Raw genomic sequence first — 18509 nt, forward strand, 5'->3', positions numbered from 1 at the left:
TCACACAGCTAGTAAGTAGAATTGCATTTTTTTTTTAAGTGAGACAGAGATAGGGAGAGAGATGAGAAGCTTCAACTCATAATTGTGGCACTTTAATTTTTCATTGATTGCTTTCTCATATGTGCCTTGACTGGGGTGGGGAGGCTGCAGCTGAGTCAGTGACCCCTTGCTCAAGCCAGTGACCAGTGGGCTAAAGCTCGCAACTTCAGGGTTTTGAACGTGGGACCTCAGCATCCCAGGTTGACGCTCTATCCACTGTGCCTTCACCGGTCAGGTGGGTATACACATTTTTTCTTTTTTGTGTGTGACAGAGAAAGAGAGAGGGACAGATAGGGGCAGACAGACAGGAAGGAGAGAGAAGCATCAATTTTTCGTTGTGGCACCTTAGTTGTTCATTGATTACTTTCTCATATGTGCCTTGACTGGTGGGCTACAGCAGAGCAAGTGACCCCTTGCTCAAGCCAGCGACCTTGGGCTCAAGCTGGTGAGCTTTGCTCAAACCAGATGAGCCCACGCTCAAGCTGGTGACCTCAGGGTTTGGACCTTAGGTTCTCCGTGTCCTAGTCCGATGCTCTATCCACTGCGCCAATGCCTGGTCAGGCCATAAACATATTTTTAAAGCAATTTTTATTTTAATCAGAGTGATATATGTACCTAGTTTTAAAACACAGGCAGTGCTAATAGACATAATGATAAGCGGTTCCTTCCCCTTTTTCTTCTGCCCTTTTTTTTTTTTTTTTGTATTTTTCCGAAGCTGGAAACGGGGAGGCAGTCAGACAGACTCCCGCATGCGCACGACCGGAATCCACCCGGCATGCCCACCAGGGGGCGATGCTCTGCTGCAATCAGAGCCATTCTAGCACCTGAGGCAGAGGCCACAGAGCCATCCTCAGCGCCCGGGCAAATTTTGCTCCAGTGGAGCCTTGGCTGCGGGAGGAGAAGAGAGAGACAGAGAGGAAGGAGAGGGAGAGGGGTGGAGAAGCAGATGGGCGCTTCTGTGTGCCCTGGCCGGGAATTGAACCCGAGTCTCCTGCACACCAGGCTGACGCTCTACCAATGAGCCAACCGGCCAGGGCCTCTTCTGCCTTTTTTGGGTAAAGGAGGGAATGTCAGGCTTGTATTCTGGGAAGACCAAGTAGGTATGTATGTGCTTCGATAGGGTGCTGGGTTAGGGACATGGAAGAGGCAGAGGAGATTGAGAGTCTCCTGCTTCCAGGATAGCAGAAGCCAATGAGATCCCCTGGGCTGCTCCCCACCCCTCAGACATGGAGCAGAGGAGACAGGTGGAAGCAAGCCAGGCTTGTGGTGAGACCACTGTCTCTCCTTTGCTTTCTAGAGACTTTTGATGCCAGCTGGGAGCAGAGACTGAGCTGAACTACTGGAGCCTTGGTGAGTGGGGGCTGAGCAGTGGAGAATACAGCCATGCAGTGAAGCTAGAGGTGCCCTTCACTGACTATGTGGTGGTGAGACTGGTCCTGCTAGAACCCTTGTGTACATGTCTGTTCAAACACAAGTGCCTTGCCCACGGAGGCCACTGCCAGGTCCCACTTTTCTAGTTCCCTGAGCCAGATTTTGCTTGAGGGGAGGTCTGCAGGGAGACTGAGCTGGGAATTTGGGCTTGGTGGGAAGGGATGCCTGTCCAGTTGCTTTCTGGGCCAGCAGCAGGCTGGAGTTGGTGTGACTTCTTGGAAGTGCACCTCCGGCCTTCAGCCAGGAAGGCCATCTATGCCCCTGAGGAAATCCCCGCTGCCCGTTGCCCGGTAAGCAGGGGTCCTGGCAGCCTTCAAAACAGGAAGAGCCCATTCCAGGAATGCCAGAGGCAGGAAGTTTTGCTGGCTGTGCCTGACACTTCCTGCACAGCCTGCCTTCAGCCTGAGCTCTGCCACTGGTCAGGTAGGTTACCCTTTGCTTCTGGGCCTGGCCAGGCAGATCACCTGAGTCTTTGTTTGTTCAGGAAGTAGAGGAGAACTGCTGCCTGTGGAGTGTGACCCTGGTTTCTCCTGCCAGCCTGAATGGCCTGGGCTCAGCGTGGGAGATTTCAGCCTCATTCTGCCCTCTTGTTCACCACCTAGAGAGTTCCTGGGCAGGGAACCTGGGTTTGACCCTGGCTTGCTCTCCCAGGGTAGCCAGGACAACAGCTTGGTGTCTGGGCCAGCTCCTTGAACACACACAAGGTATTCATTGAGCACTTAGGTTAGCCAGCCCTGGGGTAGAACCCAAGCTGGGCTCCTTCCTGCCCTAGGGGACTCAATTAAGTGGAAGGTTAACCAGAGAAAACCCACGGCATTTTTTTTCATGCACTGTGACCTCAAAGGTGTGTGAGCTGGCAGGGTTGAGGGAGGGCCGAGGATCAGAGCTGAGAGCTTTTTTAAAAGAGAGGTGCCCCAAGTGTTGTCCCACTTGGTTGGATCTAGGTTCAAATCCTTGCCAGGTGCTTTGGTTGGCATGGGTCCATCTGGAACCATCCTGACTGCTCAGGATGGCCTGGGTTCTGGCTGCTTTGGCTCCGCCCTAACCCCCCCCCACCGCCCGCCTGCCTGCCCGCCCCATCCTCACCCCGCCCCTGCCATCTGAGTTCCTTCCCAGGCTGGGGAACATTCCATTCATTCCCGGCTCCTTTGGCCACAGCCGCAACCAGCAGCCAAGCTGCCGGGTCTCCATAGAGACTGGGGCACTCGGGTGAGTGGGGCCGGGTGTGTGGGGCTGGACGGGAAGGGCCAACCTAGTCTTGAGGCTGAGGGGCTAGGTCGGCGCCACAGAGTGGACTTTGGTCTCAGGCAAGCATACACGGAGGTGGGGCTGTGTGCTCTCTCTGGCCCAGGCCTTTTGCGTCCCGGCTGGGCCCATAGGAGTGACTACCAGCTGGTGCCCCAGAGTCCAGGGCCGCTTCCACTGTGCCCAGTTTTGCATAGAGTCAGAGTCATGGGCATCCCAGCTCCACATCTGAGGGTCTCCCCAACTGTGTCTTCCTTTCTAGGGACCCCAGGACTAGCCATCCTTCTGCATAGTCCTGAGGAGCTTGTGAAATCTTCCTGTTCTGACCAAAACCACCACCTTCTCTCTACCCAGGTTCCTTCTCTAACAGCCCTCCTTCAGGCCCCCTTCACCTCTCCCTGCCCAGCCTCTGCCCCTAGGCATCCCCTGGCTCCTTCCCAGGTCGCTGCTGTGCCCCTTCCTAGATACTCTCCCGCTGGTCTGGGCATGTCTTCTCTCCCAGTAGCTGAGTAAGAACTGAGCTCTCTAAGGCAGGTTTGGGGTCCTGTGCAGAGGCAGGAGCTGCCGAGCTGAGGGGACTTCCTAGTGGCCCAAGCAAAGAAGGAAGCTGGCTTGATATGAGACTCACAGAGACCATGAGAAAAAGCTAACCCATTCCAGTAAACACAGCTTTGTCCAAAGCTAGTGCCCCAGAGAAACATCTCCCATGGCCTTGGAGCAGAGCAGGTGCCTCTCTGCTTTCCTGGAGGAGAAGGGCACACGGTGAGGGGTGAAGTCATCAAAGGGAGTAGAAAAGTTAATTGTTTCTTGAGAGAGGTGATGTCTAAGGTGGCTGCAAAGGGCATACCAGCTATTCTGGAGGTGCAGGGTGGGGTGTGCAGGAACTCTGGGAGACCAGGGCCTGGGTCCCTCATTACCATCCTTTGGGTTCTAGCCCCTCTCGGACACATGGTACGGGCAGGGCTGCCCGACGTGTCATGCCTAGTACAGGTGTCCTCCGGAAAGTTTATAATCCAGGGATGGGGGTTCATGCATGCATCAGGAGAAGGCAGCCTGTGGGGGTGGCGGTGGGGTCTGGTGTGGGGGGTTCTGACCAGGAAAGAGGTCCCGAGGGTGACCTCTGTTACAGGACTACCCCATGGTGGAAGAGGCATGGAGGCAGATCGGCCCTGCCTGAGTTGGGGAAAGAGAACCGTGTATGTTCTGGGACTATCTGTTGGCCTTTGGATCTCTCCTCCAATTTGGGGACCCTTAGCCCAATCTGGGCCCTCATATACTTGGACACCTGTGTGGACCTCAGTACATACAAGGACATGTGACCACACACAGGGCCCTCCCAAGCTCTGTAGGCATGCCCCCACCACATACTCCAGGGTCTCCCATCTCAGACCTGGTATACTTGGGCAGCTTGCAGTGGACCATTGCTGGCTGCTCTGCTGGTTCACCAATGGGTAAAGGTCCTGGAGGGAAGGTCAAGGAGGCTCGGGGAGGCAGTGCTGGGCATTGGGCTAAGCGGCTCCGACAGGCACTTATTAACAGCATAAGCTCACCTCCCTGTCAACTACAGCTTTGGTATCATCTGTTTCCTGCCATATTGCACCATGTGCTGAGAGTCAGGTGTAGGACAGGTGTGTGGTCCACCTGTTTGCATGTCCAGGGCCATTGGTCACCCTGGCTCTCTGATAGAGCTTATACTCTGAGGACGGTGGCCCTCATATCAACTGGAGCTCTTGGGGACATGGCACATACATGATGCCTGGGAAACTTCTGGAGGAGGTGCTCTGTTGCCTTGGAAATGGGCCTGCTGGTGCTGTGGTGGCCTGGCCCCAGTCATAGGTTAGACTGCCAGGTGAACTTCTTGTGAAGGGCTGGAAAATAGTATCTTCGAGATGAGGGTGGGTGTGTCTGGCCACACATTGAAATGCAGGGAAGGGACTGAGCACTCAGAACACACTGGGCAGTCATGCCCCTCCCCGGCCTAGGTTCTGGTCATTCAGGTAGGGACCAGAATGGGAGGGTCTGGATTGAGCTGTGAAGGGGGGCTTCCTGAGTGGATGGGCCCTCCAGGCTAGGGCTGCCCTGACCTTTCTCTCTTCCCACAGGGTGCCGGAGGTGATGGCACTGCAGCTCTGGGTGCTGACCCTCCTGGGCCTGGTGGGCACAAGTGTGGGCCTGAGGCCCCGGAAGCTAGACTTCTTCCACAGCAAGACGGAGCTGAACCACCTAATCGTGGATGAGGCATCGGGCATGGTTTACTTGGGGGCAGTGAACACGCTCTACCAGCTGAGCGCCGACCTGTACCTGGAGCAGCAGGCAACCACAGGCCCAGCCCTGGACAACAAGAAGTGCACACCGCCCATTGAGACCAGCCAATGCCATGAGGCTGTGCTGACTGACAACGTCAACCAGCTACTGCTGCTGGACCCGCCAGGGAAGCGCCTTATCGAGTGTGGCAGCCTCTTCAAGGGCATCTGCGCCCTGCGTGCCCTCAGCAACATCTCCACGCGCCTCTTCTACGAGGATGGTAGTGGTGAGAGGTCCTTCGTGGCCAGCAATGATGAGAATGTGGCCACAGTAGGGCTGGTGAGCGCCACCCACCCTGAGGGTGAGCGTGTGCTGTTTGTGGGCAAAGGCAACGGGCCGTATGACAACGGTGTCATCGTGAGCACCCGCCTGCTGGACCGGACCGGGAGCAGGGAGGCCTTTGAGGCCTATACAGACCATGCCACATACAAGGCCGGGTACCTCTCCACCAATACACAGCAGTTCGTGGCAGCCTTTGAGGACGGCCTCTATGTCTTCTTCATCTTCAACCAGCAGGACAAGCACCCACCCCAGAATCGCACACTGCTGGCTCGCATGTGCAAGAAGGACCCCTACTACTACTCCTACTTGGAAATGGACCTACAGTGCCTCGATTCCGGGGACACCCTGTCCCCTGCCTTTAGCACCTGCCTGGCAGCTTCTCTGGCCACATCTGCCAATGGCAGCAAGGTTCTCTACACCGTCTTCACCAGGGATGACCGGAAAAGTGGGAGACCTCGTGCAGGCCTCTGTCTGTTCCCATTGCATGAGGTCCATGCCAAGATGCAGGCCAACCGCAACACTTGCTACACGGGCACTGGGAACATTGGCCATGACACCTTTTACAAGCCCTTCCATGGCGAGATCCAGTGTGGTGGCCACGGTCTGGTACGTGGCCTCAGCAGTTTCTCCCCACAGCATGGACCACACACGTTGCCATAGGCCTGAGAGTTGCTTCTATTTGCTGGCTTGTCTAAATCCTTGCCTGCTTTAAAGGCCCTGTGAAAGGGTATGCATGTGTGGTGTCTCTGTAGTTCGGTCAGCGTGTGTGCCTGTACACCTGTGGTGGCACCTCCAGGGCCAGGCCCAGGTACCATTCAGCAGTGAGCACATGGATGGCCTCCCCACCTGCATGGCCCTTGTTCTTAGGGACATGTATAAGGCCACAAGTGCTAGGAGCCCTAGTTGGGGGAGGCCTCCTCGGCAGGTCAGGGGTGTCTGTGCTGACTGTTAATGCCATGGTTCACAGGGTGCCAGCGAGAGTTTCCTGTGTGGCTCGGAGCACCTGCCTTACCCACTGGGCAGCCGAGAGGGACTCACAGCCATGGCTGTGCTACAGCGTGGAGGCCTAAACCTGACAGCTGTGACCGTGACCACTGAGAACGGTCACACCATTGCCTTCCTGGGTACTTCAGATGGCCAGATCCTTAAGGTGAGGCCACGGGCAGGGGCAGGAAAGGCCATCTGTACCATACCACCACCCTTACATGCCTGCCTTCATGCCCAAAGGTATACCTGGCCCCAAACGGCAGCTCTGTGCAGTATGGCTCCATCCCTGTGGAGATCAACAAGAGAATCAAGCAAGACCTGGTGCTGTCTGCAGATCGAGCCAATCTGTACGCCATGACCCAGGATAAGGTAGGCCTGCAGAAAACCGGGAGGGGGCCTAGAGCCAGACCACTGTGATAGTCCTAGAAGGGTACAGATAAGGACTTGAAGGGACCAACTCCATCCCTGTCTCTAGCACCTTCCCTATCTCTGCAGCTCTGTTCCTGTATGTCCTGTGTCTCTGGTCCAGCCTCAGACCCTTTCTGATGGAAAGGATGAGGCATTGCTCAGAGTGGGCTTCCTCCAAGGATGGCCAGGGCAACAAGAGGCCATGTGCAACCTCTGTGAGCTTGGACAGTGAGGCACAGGACGGGCCCCCTTATCAGAGGGCTGGTGTAGGAGGCTCTTGAGCCAGCCTTGGGAGCACTGAGGTATCCAAGGGTTTCTTCCAGGGAGTAGGGTTAGAAGGCCTGGGCTGGCATAGGGCCCTGGGCAGGTGCAGTCACAGGGCCAGGGCCATATGGAGCCTGTTGCACAGCCTGTGCCTGGATCATTTGTCAGTGCACCTAAAGTTGCCATCTGAGGCTCTTACAGCACAGATACAAGTGGTCAAGCCAGTGTCCCTAAGAAAATCTGGGGTCAAGGGGGGATCCTTGTGGCTTCTGGCCTGTTGCCCTGGAGGCTATAATCCTGTTCATTGCCCTGTTGCCCTCAGGTGTTCCGGCTTCCCGTGCAGGAGTGTCTGAGCTACCCAACCTGTGCACAGTGCCTCGGGTCCCAGGACCCCTACTGCGGCTGGTGCATCGTTGAGGGCCGGTGAGCCTCTGGGGCCTGGCAGTCTTGGCTCATGCTGGGGATCCAGGGATCAGCCCCACCCCACCCTGAGGCTGACAAGTGCCAGGACTGAGGCTGCCCCCTGTCCCTGCAGATGCACCAGGAGGGCCGAGTGCCTGCGGGCTGAGGAGAGCGGACACTGGCTGTGGAGCCGCGGGGAGTCCTGTGTGACCATCACTGCAGCCCAGCCACAGAACATGAGCCGGCGGGCACAGGGGGAGGTGTGTGACTGGGTGGGGCAGAGGGCAAAGCAGGGCTACTGCCCCACTATTGGGCCAGGTAGCAGATCCTCACAGCATCTCATTCCCAGCCTGGGCTCTGGACGCTGAGCCTGAGGCCCCGGAGGCCCCGGGCCCTGACCTGGTAGGCTCTTGTGTATTCATGGAAGACGATGGTGAGGGTGATGTAGTCAGGTTCTAGTGTCTTCTCCAGGGGGTAAACCTGTACATGCGCAGGGGCCTGCTGGAGAATGAGTAATAGGTCAGGTGCTCTGGTGGGGGGCGGTTCTCCTATTGACAGCCCAGCCCTGATGCCCCACCTACCCCCAAAGCTGAACAGAGGGGTCCATTGTGACCTGTGCGACCTCCTCCCCAGGTACAGCTGACCGTCAGTCCCCTCCCAGCCCTGAGTGTGGAAGATAAGCTGCTGTGCCTCTTTGGTGACTCTCTGCCACACCCTGCCCGCGTGAAGGGAGACATCATTGTCTGCAACTCCCCAAGTAAAATTCCCAGCACGCCTTCTGGCCAGGGTGAGGCTCCATCCTCCCACCACCAGGCACTTCTCCCTCCTTCCTCTACATCTTGGCGTCATTCACCCTACCCACTGAGCCCCTCCTGTGACCCAGTCCCAGGAGTGTGGGCTGAAGTGGAAGGGGAGGCAGGCAGCACCTGCTAGGGTGGAGCAGGGCAGAGGCCCACAGTTGGGTTTCTGGGTGCCCGGAGCTGTGTGGGCTATGCACCGTGATCACCTACCCCACCCCATGGCTGTGAACAAGAGAGACTCCTGAGCTCTTCCATGCGCTTCTTTGTCACATCTTTTTAGCACTGCCTGGGTGGTGGGCCCTGGGCTCTGGTGTCTGAGCAGAACCTCTCCCCCCCATCTTGTCCAGCTTTAGAGTGGTGGGGCTGTCCCCAGTGGCCAGGCTGTGAGTATGGGCCAGGGCAGGCGCCAAGCCTTTGTTCCTGAGTATTCAGGGCCAATGGAGGGCAGCTTGCTAGCGCAAGCAGGAGCTGAGCAGTGACGTGCAGGGACCTGGCTGGCGCTCTGTCCCAGACACCGAGGAACCCTGCAGGGACAGAGAGGATGACAGCACAGAGCCTGGGAGCTGACATCTGAGCCGAGATCTGATGGCGGGTGGCAGGCCTGCAGAGCCTGAGTACACGTCAGTGGGGCGCCCCATGGGACCCTACCCACAGTAAGGCTCTCCATAGTCGGGCTCAGATTCTGTGCTTGATGGCCTTTTGGGAGCTATGACAGGACAAGGACAAGGACTTGGGGCTGGCAGAGGCCCAATTCCAGGCCTTCCTGTCCCCCACCCCTTCCGTGCCAGCGGTGCCCTGCACTCTGTGGCCTCTGCCTGACACCATCCCCATATGCCATCTGTAGACCATGTGGCCGTGAACATTCAGCTCCTTTTCAAAAACAGCAACATCTTCCTCACCTCCCACCTGTATCCCTTCTATGACTGCCGCGAAGCCATGAGCCTGTCAGAGAACCTGCCGTGAGTGCCAGGCTTGCCCAGCCCCCCTGCTCCTGCTGCCCTGTCCCCGCTGCAGACCCCACACTCCTTGGAACCCTCTCCCTACAGGTGCATCTCTTGTGCCAGCAACCGATGGACCTGCCAATGGGACCTGCGTTACCATGAGTGTCGGGAAGCCTCACCCAATCCCGAGGACGGCATTGTCCGAGCTCACATGGTGAGGGGACGTGGGGGCCTCAGCGGAGCAGGGCTGCTTGGTCATGGCCAGGTGGCACCTGACCAGTCTTAATCTGCAGGAGGACAGCTGCCCCCAGTTCCTGAATCCCAACCCGCTGGTCATCCCCATGAACCATGAGACGGATGTGACCTTCCAGGGCAAGAACTTGGACACAGTGACGGTAGGGGCTCAGGGGACACTGCCCTGGGGACTGAGCTGACCAGTGCAGATAGACCTGGAAGAGTTTCTGTGAGGCTTTTGCAGAGCCATCCTGCAAACTGGAAATTGGAGTGCCAGCCACCCCACTGCGGGGCTCAGCATATGAGATTGCTCAGCGGACACAGTATTGGGGACAGCAGGAGGCAGAGGGGTCTGGGGGATGTGTGGGCTTTCTGACAGGCCTTGAAAACTTAGAGAAAAGGAGGCAAGGGAGTTTGTTGAGGAGCTGGACAGTAGGATGCCACTTAGCAAAAAAGCAGGGTCATTTGCTCAGGTTTATGTCATGGTAGCGGTACGTCTAGGAGTGGCCAAGTGGGCAATTGGGATGAGAGTGCCTAAACTGGCCCAGGGGGTGTGGGGTATAGACAGGACGTAAACACTGAGCAGTAGGGTTCGGGGTGGTGAGACAGGAAAGGCTGGTCTGTGTAGGGTATTCTGACTGCAGTGCCTTGCAGGGCTCCTCCCTACACGTGGGCAGTGACCTGCTCAAGTTTGAGGAGCCAGTGAACATGCGGGAGCCAGGAACCTTCTTCTTTCGGACCCCAAAGGTACAGCTCCGGGGATGGGCAGGCTGGTCTGCTGGGCCCTGTGGGCAGGTCCTGTGAGGAGCAGTTCGGTTACCTCGGGAGATGAGGAAATAGGGGTGGCCAGCCAGGCAGGATGTCTGTGTCCCCCTGTCTTCTGGGAGCAGAGTGACTGCTCATATCTCTGAGGCTCTAGCACCTCCTCTGCTGCCCCTCAGCTATGAGGGGACCACATGGACCCTTGTGGGCACAGCGGTCACCCTATACAGTTTGTGTGGGAGCAGAGTGCAATGTGTCCCTGTGTGTCCCCCAGCTGTCCTATGATGGGAACGAGACGCTGCCCTTGCACCTGTATGTCAAGTCCTATGGCAAGAACATCGACAGCAAGCTCCAAGGTGGGTGGGGAAGAGTCACGGGCCAGGTGGGGCACGGAGGGTGGGTGGGGAGCAAGGGTCAGGCTGGGAGAGGGGTGGCACTGCTGACTGCTGGCTTCTCCCTCCACAGTGACCCTCTATAACTGCTCCTTCGGCCGCAGTGACTGCAGCCTGTGCCTGGCCGCCGACCCTGCCTACAAGTGCGTGTGGTGTAGTGGGCAGAGCAGGTGTGTGTATGAGGCCCTGTGCAGTAACGCCACCTCTGAGTGTCCGCCGCCTGTCATCACCAGGGTGAGCCCCCTAAGGCCTCCCCAGCAGGGAGGGGAGGGACTCCAGCTTGAGCCCAGCCCAGACACATGGCCCCAGCCCACCCAAGCTTTCGGGTCAGCCAGGCTCTGCCAATTTCAGATCCAGCCGGAGACGGGCCCCCTGGGTGGGGGCATTCGTGTCACCATCCTCGGGTCAAATTTGGGGGTCAGAGCGGACGACGTCAAGAGGGTCACTGTGGCTGGTCAGAACTGCGCCTTTGAGCCAGAACAGTACTCCGTGTCCACCCGGTGAGTGGACAGCCCATGGCCTGGCTCCATTAGCAGGGTCAGTCCCCACCCTGGGGGGCCGGGTGACCAAGCGGATGGAGAGGAAGGACACAGGTGTGTGTGGGTACCCAGGATTTCCCACAGACATGCCAGACAGGTGGAGTATGGGGTGGGCCTTGAGAGTGTCCCCACCCTGCCTGTTGCCCCCAGGATCGTGTGTGCTGTTGAAGCTTCAAGGGAGCCCTTCACAGGGGAAGTCGAGGTGGATGTAAATGGGAAGTTTGGCCACTCGCCACCCCACGTCCAGTTCACCTTCCAAGTGAGTACCTGACCACCCTGGGACTGGATAGGTTTTGCAGATAGGGACGGACATGGGTGGGTCTGGCCATTGCTGCTGACTCCTGGGGCTATGCCCCTGCCACCTTCTGACAATAGTTAAGGTCTAGGAGGTAAGGAGGGCCGCCGCCTCAGCCCTAAACCAGATGGACTCATCTCTCCTAGGAGCCTCAGCCCCTCAGTGTGGAGCCGAAGCAGGGGCCACGGGCAGGTGGCACCATGCTGACCATCAACGGCACTCACCTGGACACCGGCTCTCAGGAAGATGTGCGGGTGACCATCAATGATGTCCCTTGTAATGTGTGGGTATTATCAGAGGCCAGTGAAGCCCTGATCTGCTCTGGTTTTAGGGACAGGGTGGGGGTTTTGTGGACATGACCCTGAGTGTGTCCTGGAGGGACCAGTGCAATCAACCTGACCCACTGACCTTTAGCCCAGGGCTGGGGTTGGTCCCAGCATAGAGTGGACAATTACTGGCAACTGTCCTCCTTTCCAGGATGCAGTTTGGGGCACAACTCCAATGTGTCACTGGCCCCCAGCTGACTCCAGGGGAGCACCTCCTGGAAATCTACTATGGGGGCTCCCAAGTGCCCAACCCTGGAATTACATTCACCTACCGTGAGAATCCAGTGCTACAGGCCTTCGAGCCAACGCGAAGCTTTGTCAGGTGTGGCCTCTCCCTCCATCCCCGTCCCTTGTTGGTCACTGCCTCCCTGATGTGTGGGGCTGGTCTAGGTGGTAGTAGCAAGCATCTGGAAAACCCCACTGTACCCCCAAATCAGCTTCCTCCTAGGAAGCCTGATGGGCAAGCCCCATGACCCCTTAGCCCTGTGATGCTCGAGGATGGCAGTGCTCATGGTCACATGTACTCACAGAGACCTATCTGCATGGCACCCAAAATCAGAGTGGGGTCAGGTCAGGGACTCCAACCCTGCCCTCCCCGAGCCTGCCACATGGCCAACATGGGGTGGGGGACATGGCCTCATGGGCTGCTCTGGAGCTGTCTGGGCTCCCTTGCCCAGACCTGCCCACTCACATGCCCCACCTCTCCCATCCCCAGTGGCGGCCGCAGCATCAACGTGACAGGACAGGGCTTCAGCCTGATCCAGAAGTTTGCCATGGTGGTCATAGCTGAGCCTCTGGAGTCCTGGAGGCGCAGGCGGCGGGAGGCCGGACCCCTGCAGCCCACAATGGTCAGTCCTGCTGCTGGCAGGGAACTCAGATCCAGTGTCGGCTGCTGGTCCCAACTGGGGAGGGATGGGGCCTTTGCCAAGTGGCCTGATGGCCTGGCCTCAACCTGCAGGTTGTGGGTACGGAATATGAGTTCCACAATGACTCCAGGGTCGTGTTCTCGTCCCCGGCCGTCCCCGAGGAGCCTGAGGCCTATAACCTCACAGCACTCATTCAGATGGATGGGCATCGAGTCTTGCTCAGGACCGAGGCTGGGGCATTCGAGTATGTAGCTGATCCCACCTTCAAGAACTTCACAGGGGGCGTCAAGAAACAGGTCAACAAACTCATCCATGCCCAGGTGAGGACTGGCCACAGTCCCGAGGTCAGAATCCTGACCAGGCGCCGTGTGTGAGGGATGCTACTCAATGAGGTCTGGGCTGAGCTGGTCCAGGTGACTCCTTCCTGCTACCACCCCCTACCCACAGGGCACCAACCTGAACAAGGCCATGACGCTCCATGAGGCTGAGGCCTTTGTGGGTGCCGAGCGCTGCATCATGAAGACACTGACTGAGACCGACCTGTACTGCGAGCCCCCAGAGGTGCAGCCACCCCCTAAGCGTCGGCAGAAGCGAGACACGACACTCAACCTGCCTGAGTTCATTGTGCGTGTGGGGCAGTGGGCTGGAGGGCCAGGTGGGGAGGTAGCACCAGGCTGTGCCTGATGGTGCTGGGCACTCGCTTTAGCCCCACACCTGTCTTTGCTGCATCCTCCCCTCCACACAGGTGAAGTTCGGCTCCCGGGAGTGGGTGCTGGGCCGCGTGGAGTATGACAGTCGTGTGAGTGAAGTGCCTCTCAGCCTCATCCTGCCGCTGGTCATAGGGCCCATGGTGGTCATCATCATTGTGTCTGTCTACTGCTACTGGTAAGCCCCTCCCACAGCCCTGGCCCTGCCCCTTCCACAGCCCTGGCCCTGCCCCTCCGATGCCTGCCTCAGCCCTCTGGCCACACTTACTGCCCAGCATGGGCAGGGGTCCAGGCCAGGTCCCAGAAGCCTCCCCGTGCGCAGGAGGAAGAGCCAGCAGGCCGAGCGCGAGTATGAGAAGATCAAGTCCCAGCTAGAGGGCCTGGAGGAGAGTGTGCGTGACCGCTGCAAGAAGGAGTTCACGGGTGCGGCTGTGGGGCTCACGGGTAGGGGGGCGCCCTTGGTAGTGGCAGAAGAGGGCAAGGTGTCAGTGCCGTTGTCCCCATAGACCTGATGATTGAGATGGAGGACCAGGCGAGCGACGTACATGAGGCAGGCATCCCTGTGTTGGACTACAAGACTTACACCGACCGCGTCTTCTTCCTGCCCTCCAAGGATGGCGACAAGGATGTGATGATCACAGGCAAGCTGGACATTCCTGAGTCGCGGCGGCCCGTGGTGGAGCAGGCTCTCTACCAGTTCTCCAACCTGCTCAACAGCAAGTCCTTCCTCATCAATGTAAGCAAGCGGGCAGGTGGGGTGGTGCGGGGGGGTGGGGTGGGCAGGCTCGGTGTGAGTGAGCTCTGACCAGACCAGCTGTCTCCACAGTTCATTCACACCCTGGAGAACCAGCGGGAGTTCTCCGCCCGTGCCAAGGTCTACTTTGCGTCCCTGCTGACGGTGGCTCTGCACGGGAAGCTGGAGTACTACACAGACATCATGCGCACGCTCTTCCTGGAGCTCATGGAACAGTATGTGGTGGCCAAGAACCCCAAGCTGATGCTGCGCAGGTGCGTGTGGGCGGGGCACGGGAGTGGAGGCTGTGGTGGCACAAGCTTACTTGGGCACCTGGTTTCCCAGCAGGGGAAGCCAGTGCTGAGGAGTAGGGAGGAGACATGGCAGGGTGGCGTCCCTGGCAGCCGCTAGCCTCTGCTGGTCACTTAGCTGCTCCCCCTCAGCATCAGCCCTCTGCAGGATGGGTTGATATGTCCACCCTCAAAGGGGCCGGGCATCCTGGTGGGGGCCAGGCTGGGGTGGCTGATCTGGGTGCTTGAAGAACCAGCTGGGCCTAAGGACACTGAGGGGACCTTGGTATGAGGCCTATCTGCACCTCCAGGTCTGAGACAGTGGTGGAGAGAATGCTATCCAACTGGATGTCTATCTGCCTGTACCAGTACCTCAAGGTGGGCTCCATGTGGCAGGCTGGGGTGGGCAAGCTGGCATCCCCTAAACATCCACCTGCCCGGGCAGCACCTCAAGCTGGGCATGGTCAGCCTATCTGAGGCTGAGCCTGCCCACGTTGCTCCAGGACAGTGCTGGCGAGCCTCTGTACAAGCTCTTCAAGGCCATCAAGCACCAGGTGGAGAAGGGCCCAGTGGACGCCGTGCAGAAGAAGGCCAAATACACCCTCAACGACACAGGGCTATTGGGGGACGATGTGGAGTACACACCCCTGGTGAGTCCTAGGGCCGGGTACTGGGCCAGTCCCAGGACCAGAGCAGAATATTGTTTACCTCCCTGTGCTGGAGAGACCCTCTAAATGCAATGACCCCAGGAGGGCATGGGCACCCAAGTGTGAGTGATGGTGAGTTTGTGTGCACTCCCGTTAGACTTGCTGTGAACTGTGAAGGAGTGCCCTCTGTTCCTCCATTCTGTCCTGCTGAGCCAGAGCTGCAGGGCAGGCAAGGCTGGGCCACCTACTGGCCCTTCATCCCATATCCTTCCGGCAGACGGTGAGCGTGATCGTCCAGGATGAAGGGGTCGACGCCATCCCTGTCAAAGTGCTCAACTGCGACACTATCTCCCAGGTTAAGGAGAAAATCATTGACCAGGTGTACCGCACACAGCCTTGCTCCCGCTGGCCCAAGGCGGACAGTGTGGTCCTCGGTGAGCGTCATCCTCGCATGCCCATCTCGGTTGGGCAGGCAAAGTGAGGGAACAGACAGCAGGGCTCCCTGCAGGGTGATCTGTGGTTGAGTTCCAGGAGCTGGGCTGTGTCGTCCACAGAGTGGCGTCCTGGATCCACAGCCCAGATACTGTCCGACCTGGACTTGACATCCCAGCGGGAGGGCCGGTGGAAACGCATCAACACTCTGATGCACTACAACGTGAGTACGGGCGGCTCAGGGAGGCCGTGTTCCCCACAGGTAGGGGGGGCCTGGAGAGTGAGGCCTGCCCTCATGACCATGTTTCCCAGGTCCGGGACGGAGCCACTCTCATCCTGTCCAAGGTGGGGGTCTCACAGCAGCCTGAGGACAGCCAGCAGGATCTGCCTGGGGAGCGTGAGTTCCTTCTTTCCTGTTTTATTCTGGCCCCTGGAAGTCAGCATGGACCAGTGTCCACCTCAGGGTACCGTCTGGGGACTGCTGAGCCTAGTGTGATAACCGGCCCTGAGCTCTAGCCTTATCCCTTGGCACACCCTCCCCATAGGCCACGCCCTCCTGGAGGACGAGAACCGAGTATGGCACCTGGTGCGTCCCACGGACGAGGTAGAGGAGGGCAAGCCCAAGCGTGGCAGCATGAAGGAGAAGGAGCGCACCAAGGCCATCACTGAGATCTATCTGACCCGACTACTGTCAGTCAAGGTGGGTGTGGGGCAGGCAGATGGGCATGGGGTGGGCAGTGGGCAGAACGCTGAGTCCTCCTTCACCTGACAGGGCACGCTGCAGCAGTTTGTGGACAACTTCTTCCAGAGTGTGCTGGCACCCGGCCTCGCCGTTCCGCCTGCAGTCAAGTACTTCTTCGACTTCCTGGACGAACAGGCTGAGAAGCATGACATCAAGGACGAGGACACCATCCACATCTGGAAGACAAACAGGTAAGGGCTCCTCCATCCCTCCACCCACCTGCTCCCTGATTTCAGCAGCCCCTCACACACTGTTGCTCTGTCTCAGTTTACCACTCCGATTCTGGGTCAACATTCTCAAGAACCCCCACTTCATCTTTGACGTGCACGTCCATGAGGTGGTGGACGCCTCCCTGTCCGTCATTGCTCAGACCTTCATGGATGCCTGCACACGCACAGAGCACAAGCTGAGCCGTGTGAGTGACCCTGCGGCAGCCTCTGGTGGGGGGAGGGCAAGGTGGGGCCTCACCCAGGAAGCCTGGGGGATTTTAACGGGGCAGTGTCCACGGGGGAAGTCGTGGCTGTGACAGGGTGTGCCAGGAGGTTTGGGATGTAGGTTTGCACATTTCGAGCTGGAGCTCAGCAGAAGGCAGGTGCGAGGTAATAAGGTGTTGAGGGACAGAGCCTGAGACCCCATCCTTCCCCTCCATGGTGACTTTTACTACAAATTACAATCTGATGTCAGCATGGGGATGCCCATCAGTTCTAGCTGGGCGGGAGCACTTCCCCTCCTTTTCCTGAGTGGGCCAAGCCTGGCTCCAGCAGAGCCCAAGGTCAGAGACAGCAGCCAGCCTACCTTGGCCTGGGCGTCACTTGGCTCTGACCCCCACAGGACTCTCCCAGCAACAAGCTGCTGTACGCCAAGGAGATCTCGACTTATAAGAAGATGGTGGAGGAGTAAGTAATCCCACCCTTGACCCCCACCTGGTGGGACCCCTGGGAGGAGCATTCTGGTACGCAGCTTTGGGTCCAGCATTCGGGACCCACTGTGCCCCCCCCCTTTCCCACAGTTACTACAAGGGGATCAGACAGATGGTGCAAGTCAGTGACCAGGACATGAACACGCATTTGGCAGAGATTTCTCGGGTAAGGGGAGGGTCTCAGGGAACACACTCAAGGACCCTCCCTGGTTGTGGTGTGCTGTGCTCCCAGGAGAGAGGCAGAGGGTGAGGCCTGTTGGGCTGGCATCCATGTGTGACCACATGTGGGCTAGGGGTTGTATAAGCTCCAAGTTGGCTATGTCTGCCATACACCTGCATGAATGGGGAGCTGTGTCTGTCTGTGGCTGCCCACATATCCGAGTGCTGTGAGGCTGCGACATGTCACAGCCCGCTGCTTGCTCTACTGGGTGACAGCTTCCTGCCCTCCCTTGCCCTGGATCACACTGTGCCCTCTCATCCCCAGGCACACACAGACTCCCTGAATACCCTTGTGGCCCTCCACCAGCTCTACCAGTATACACAGAAATACTATGACAAGGTAGGAAGTCCCATCCTCCTGGGGTGGTAGTGCGTGGGCAGCCCCCTCCCTGCCTGTGGTCTGACGTGACCCACCCTCAGATCATCAACGCCCTGGAGGAGGACCCTGCTGCCCAGAAGATGCAGCTGGCCTTCCGCCTGCAGCAGATTGCAGCTGCTCTCGAGAACAAGGTCACAGACCTCTGATTTCGGGTCTCTGCCACCATGGTCTCGGGGCACAGGTGCGTGATGCCCAGTGCCGGCACTGGGCAGCCCCTGGGGAACGAGGTCGAGGTGGTAGGCTCAGCCCTTTTCTCTCACTGGCAGAGGAACAGCGCCCCAGGGCGTGCGAGTGTGGGTACAGCGGGGACCCCACCTCAGTGTTGGTAGCCACGTAGCATCTTTCTCCCGAGCAATAGTGCCTGGCGCCCTCCAGCACCAGCCCCTCCTGAAGAACCAGCATCGAGCGTTGTCTCCAAGTGGAGTCTCCTGAGCTATTCTCAAACGTGCCTTTCGTCCCTGGCGTCACCTCGTGTCGCTTGGGGCAGTCGGGCCTCAGCCCCCCCCCCCCCAAGCACCAGCAGCCGCCTCAGATACCTGGGTTTGGCCCCTTTGGGTGGGGTCTGAGTGCCTGCAGCCCCTGGGGCATCAAGCCTGGACTGTCTGCTCGCCTGGACCGGAGGAGAAAAGCGGTACAATACCTTCCTGACCTCACCTGGCCTGCTCTGTGGAGCACCAGCACTCTGGGTGGACTCCGTGCTGCAGGCCCCACCTCAAAGGTCAAGCTGGACGTCAGACGTCGAGGCCCAGGCAGCCAGAGGGGATCCAGCAGACTTTGGGGGGGTCCTAGCTTCAGCCTGTCAGACAGGCTGTTCTGGAGGCTCTGCCCAGTCTGGGAGGCCAGGAGCAGCTCAGCTAGGACCCCCTCACCCCTTTTGTAAATCTTGTTCATTGTAAATCAAATAAAACTGTCTTTTTCACTCTA

At 58.5% G+C, this 18509-nt stretch overlaps 1 protein-coding gene across 9 annotated transcripts in view; it reads left to right on the forward strand.

The window, feature by feature from the left end:
- Window positions 1–18509, forward strand: part of PLXNB2 (plexin B2) — a 31040-nt gene extending 12531 nt beyond the window's left edge. For 5 of the 9 annotated variants that reach the window (XM_066254748.1, XM_066254765.1, XM_066254754.1 and 2 more), the window contains 36 exons: window positions 1337–1389; window positions 4818–5907; window positions 6269–6451; window positions 6529–6657; window positions 7283–7383; window positions 7496–7622; window positions 7996–8149; window positions 9007–9121; window positions 9209–9317; window positions 9397–9498; window positions 9992–10084; window positions 10374–10455; window positions 10565–10725; window positions 10843–10991; window positions 11181–11289; window positions 11472–11608; window positions 11803–11973; window positions 12367–12499; window positions 12610–12837; window positions 12965–13141; window positions 13263–13402; window positions 13547–13647; window positions 13731–13960; window positions 14051–14232; window positions 14559–14625; window positions 14751–14897; window positions 15172–15328; window positions 15449–15549; window positions 15639–15723; window positions 15872–16026; window positions 16099–16259; window positions 16336–16483; window positions 16900–16964; window positions 17078–17153; window positions 17472–17546; window positions 17627–18509. In XM_066254748.1, the coding sequence (XP_066110845.1) occupies window positions 4831–5907; window positions 6269–6451; window positions 6529–6657; window positions 7283–7383; window positions 7496–7622; window positions 7996–8149; window positions 9007–9121; window positions 9209–9317; window positions 9397–9498; window positions 9992–10084; window positions 10374–10455; window positions 10565–10725; window positions 10843–10991; window positions 11181–11289; window positions 11472–11608; window positions 11803–11973; window positions 12367–12499; window positions 12610–12837; window positions 12965–13141; window positions 13263–13402; window positions 13547–13647; window positions 13731–13960; window positions 14051–14232; window positions 14559–14625; window positions 14751–14897; window positions 15172–15328; window positions 15449–15549; window positions 15639–15723; window positions 15872–16026; window positions 16099–16259; window positions 16336–16483; window positions 16900–16964; window positions 17078–17153; window positions 17472–17546; window positions 17627–17731 (5532 nt within the window). In that variant the 5' untranslated portion in view covers window positions 1337–1389; window positions 4818–4830 and the 3' untranslated portion in view covers window positions 17732–18509. Of the gene's footprint in view, window positions 1–1336; window positions 1390–2033; window positions 2175–2554; window positions 2680–4817; window positions 5908–6268; window positions 6452–6528; window positions 6658–7282; window positions 7384–7495; window positions 7623–7995; window positions 8150–9006; window positions 9122–9208; window positions 9318–9396; window positions 9499–9991; window positions 10085–10373; window positions 10456–10564; window positions 10726–10842; window positions 10992–11180; window positions 11290–11471; window positions 11609–11802; window positions 11974–12366; window positions 12500–12609; window positions 12838–12964; window positions 13142–13262; window positions 13403–13546; window positions 13648–13730; window positions 13961–14050; window positions 14233–14558; window positions 14626–14750; window positions 14898–15171; window positions 15329–15448; window positions 15550–15638; window positions 15724–15871; window positions 16027–16098; window positions 16260–16335; window positions 16484–16899; window positions 16965–17077; window positions 17154–17471; window positions 17547–17626 lie in introns of those variants that run through there. The other 4 variants (XM_066254768.1, XM_066254782.1, XM_066254776.1 and 1 more) reach the window with 4 other exon arrangements.

Source organism: Saccopteryx bilineata, chromosome 1 (assembly GCF_036850765.1).
Source record: "Saccopteryx bilineata isolate mSacBil1 chromosome 1, mSacBil1_pri_phased_curated, whole genome shotgun sequence".
NCBI classification, from domain to species: domain Eukaryota; kingdom Metazoa; phylum Chordata; class Mammalia; order Chiroptera; family Emballonuridae; genus Saccopteryx; species Saccopteryx bilineata.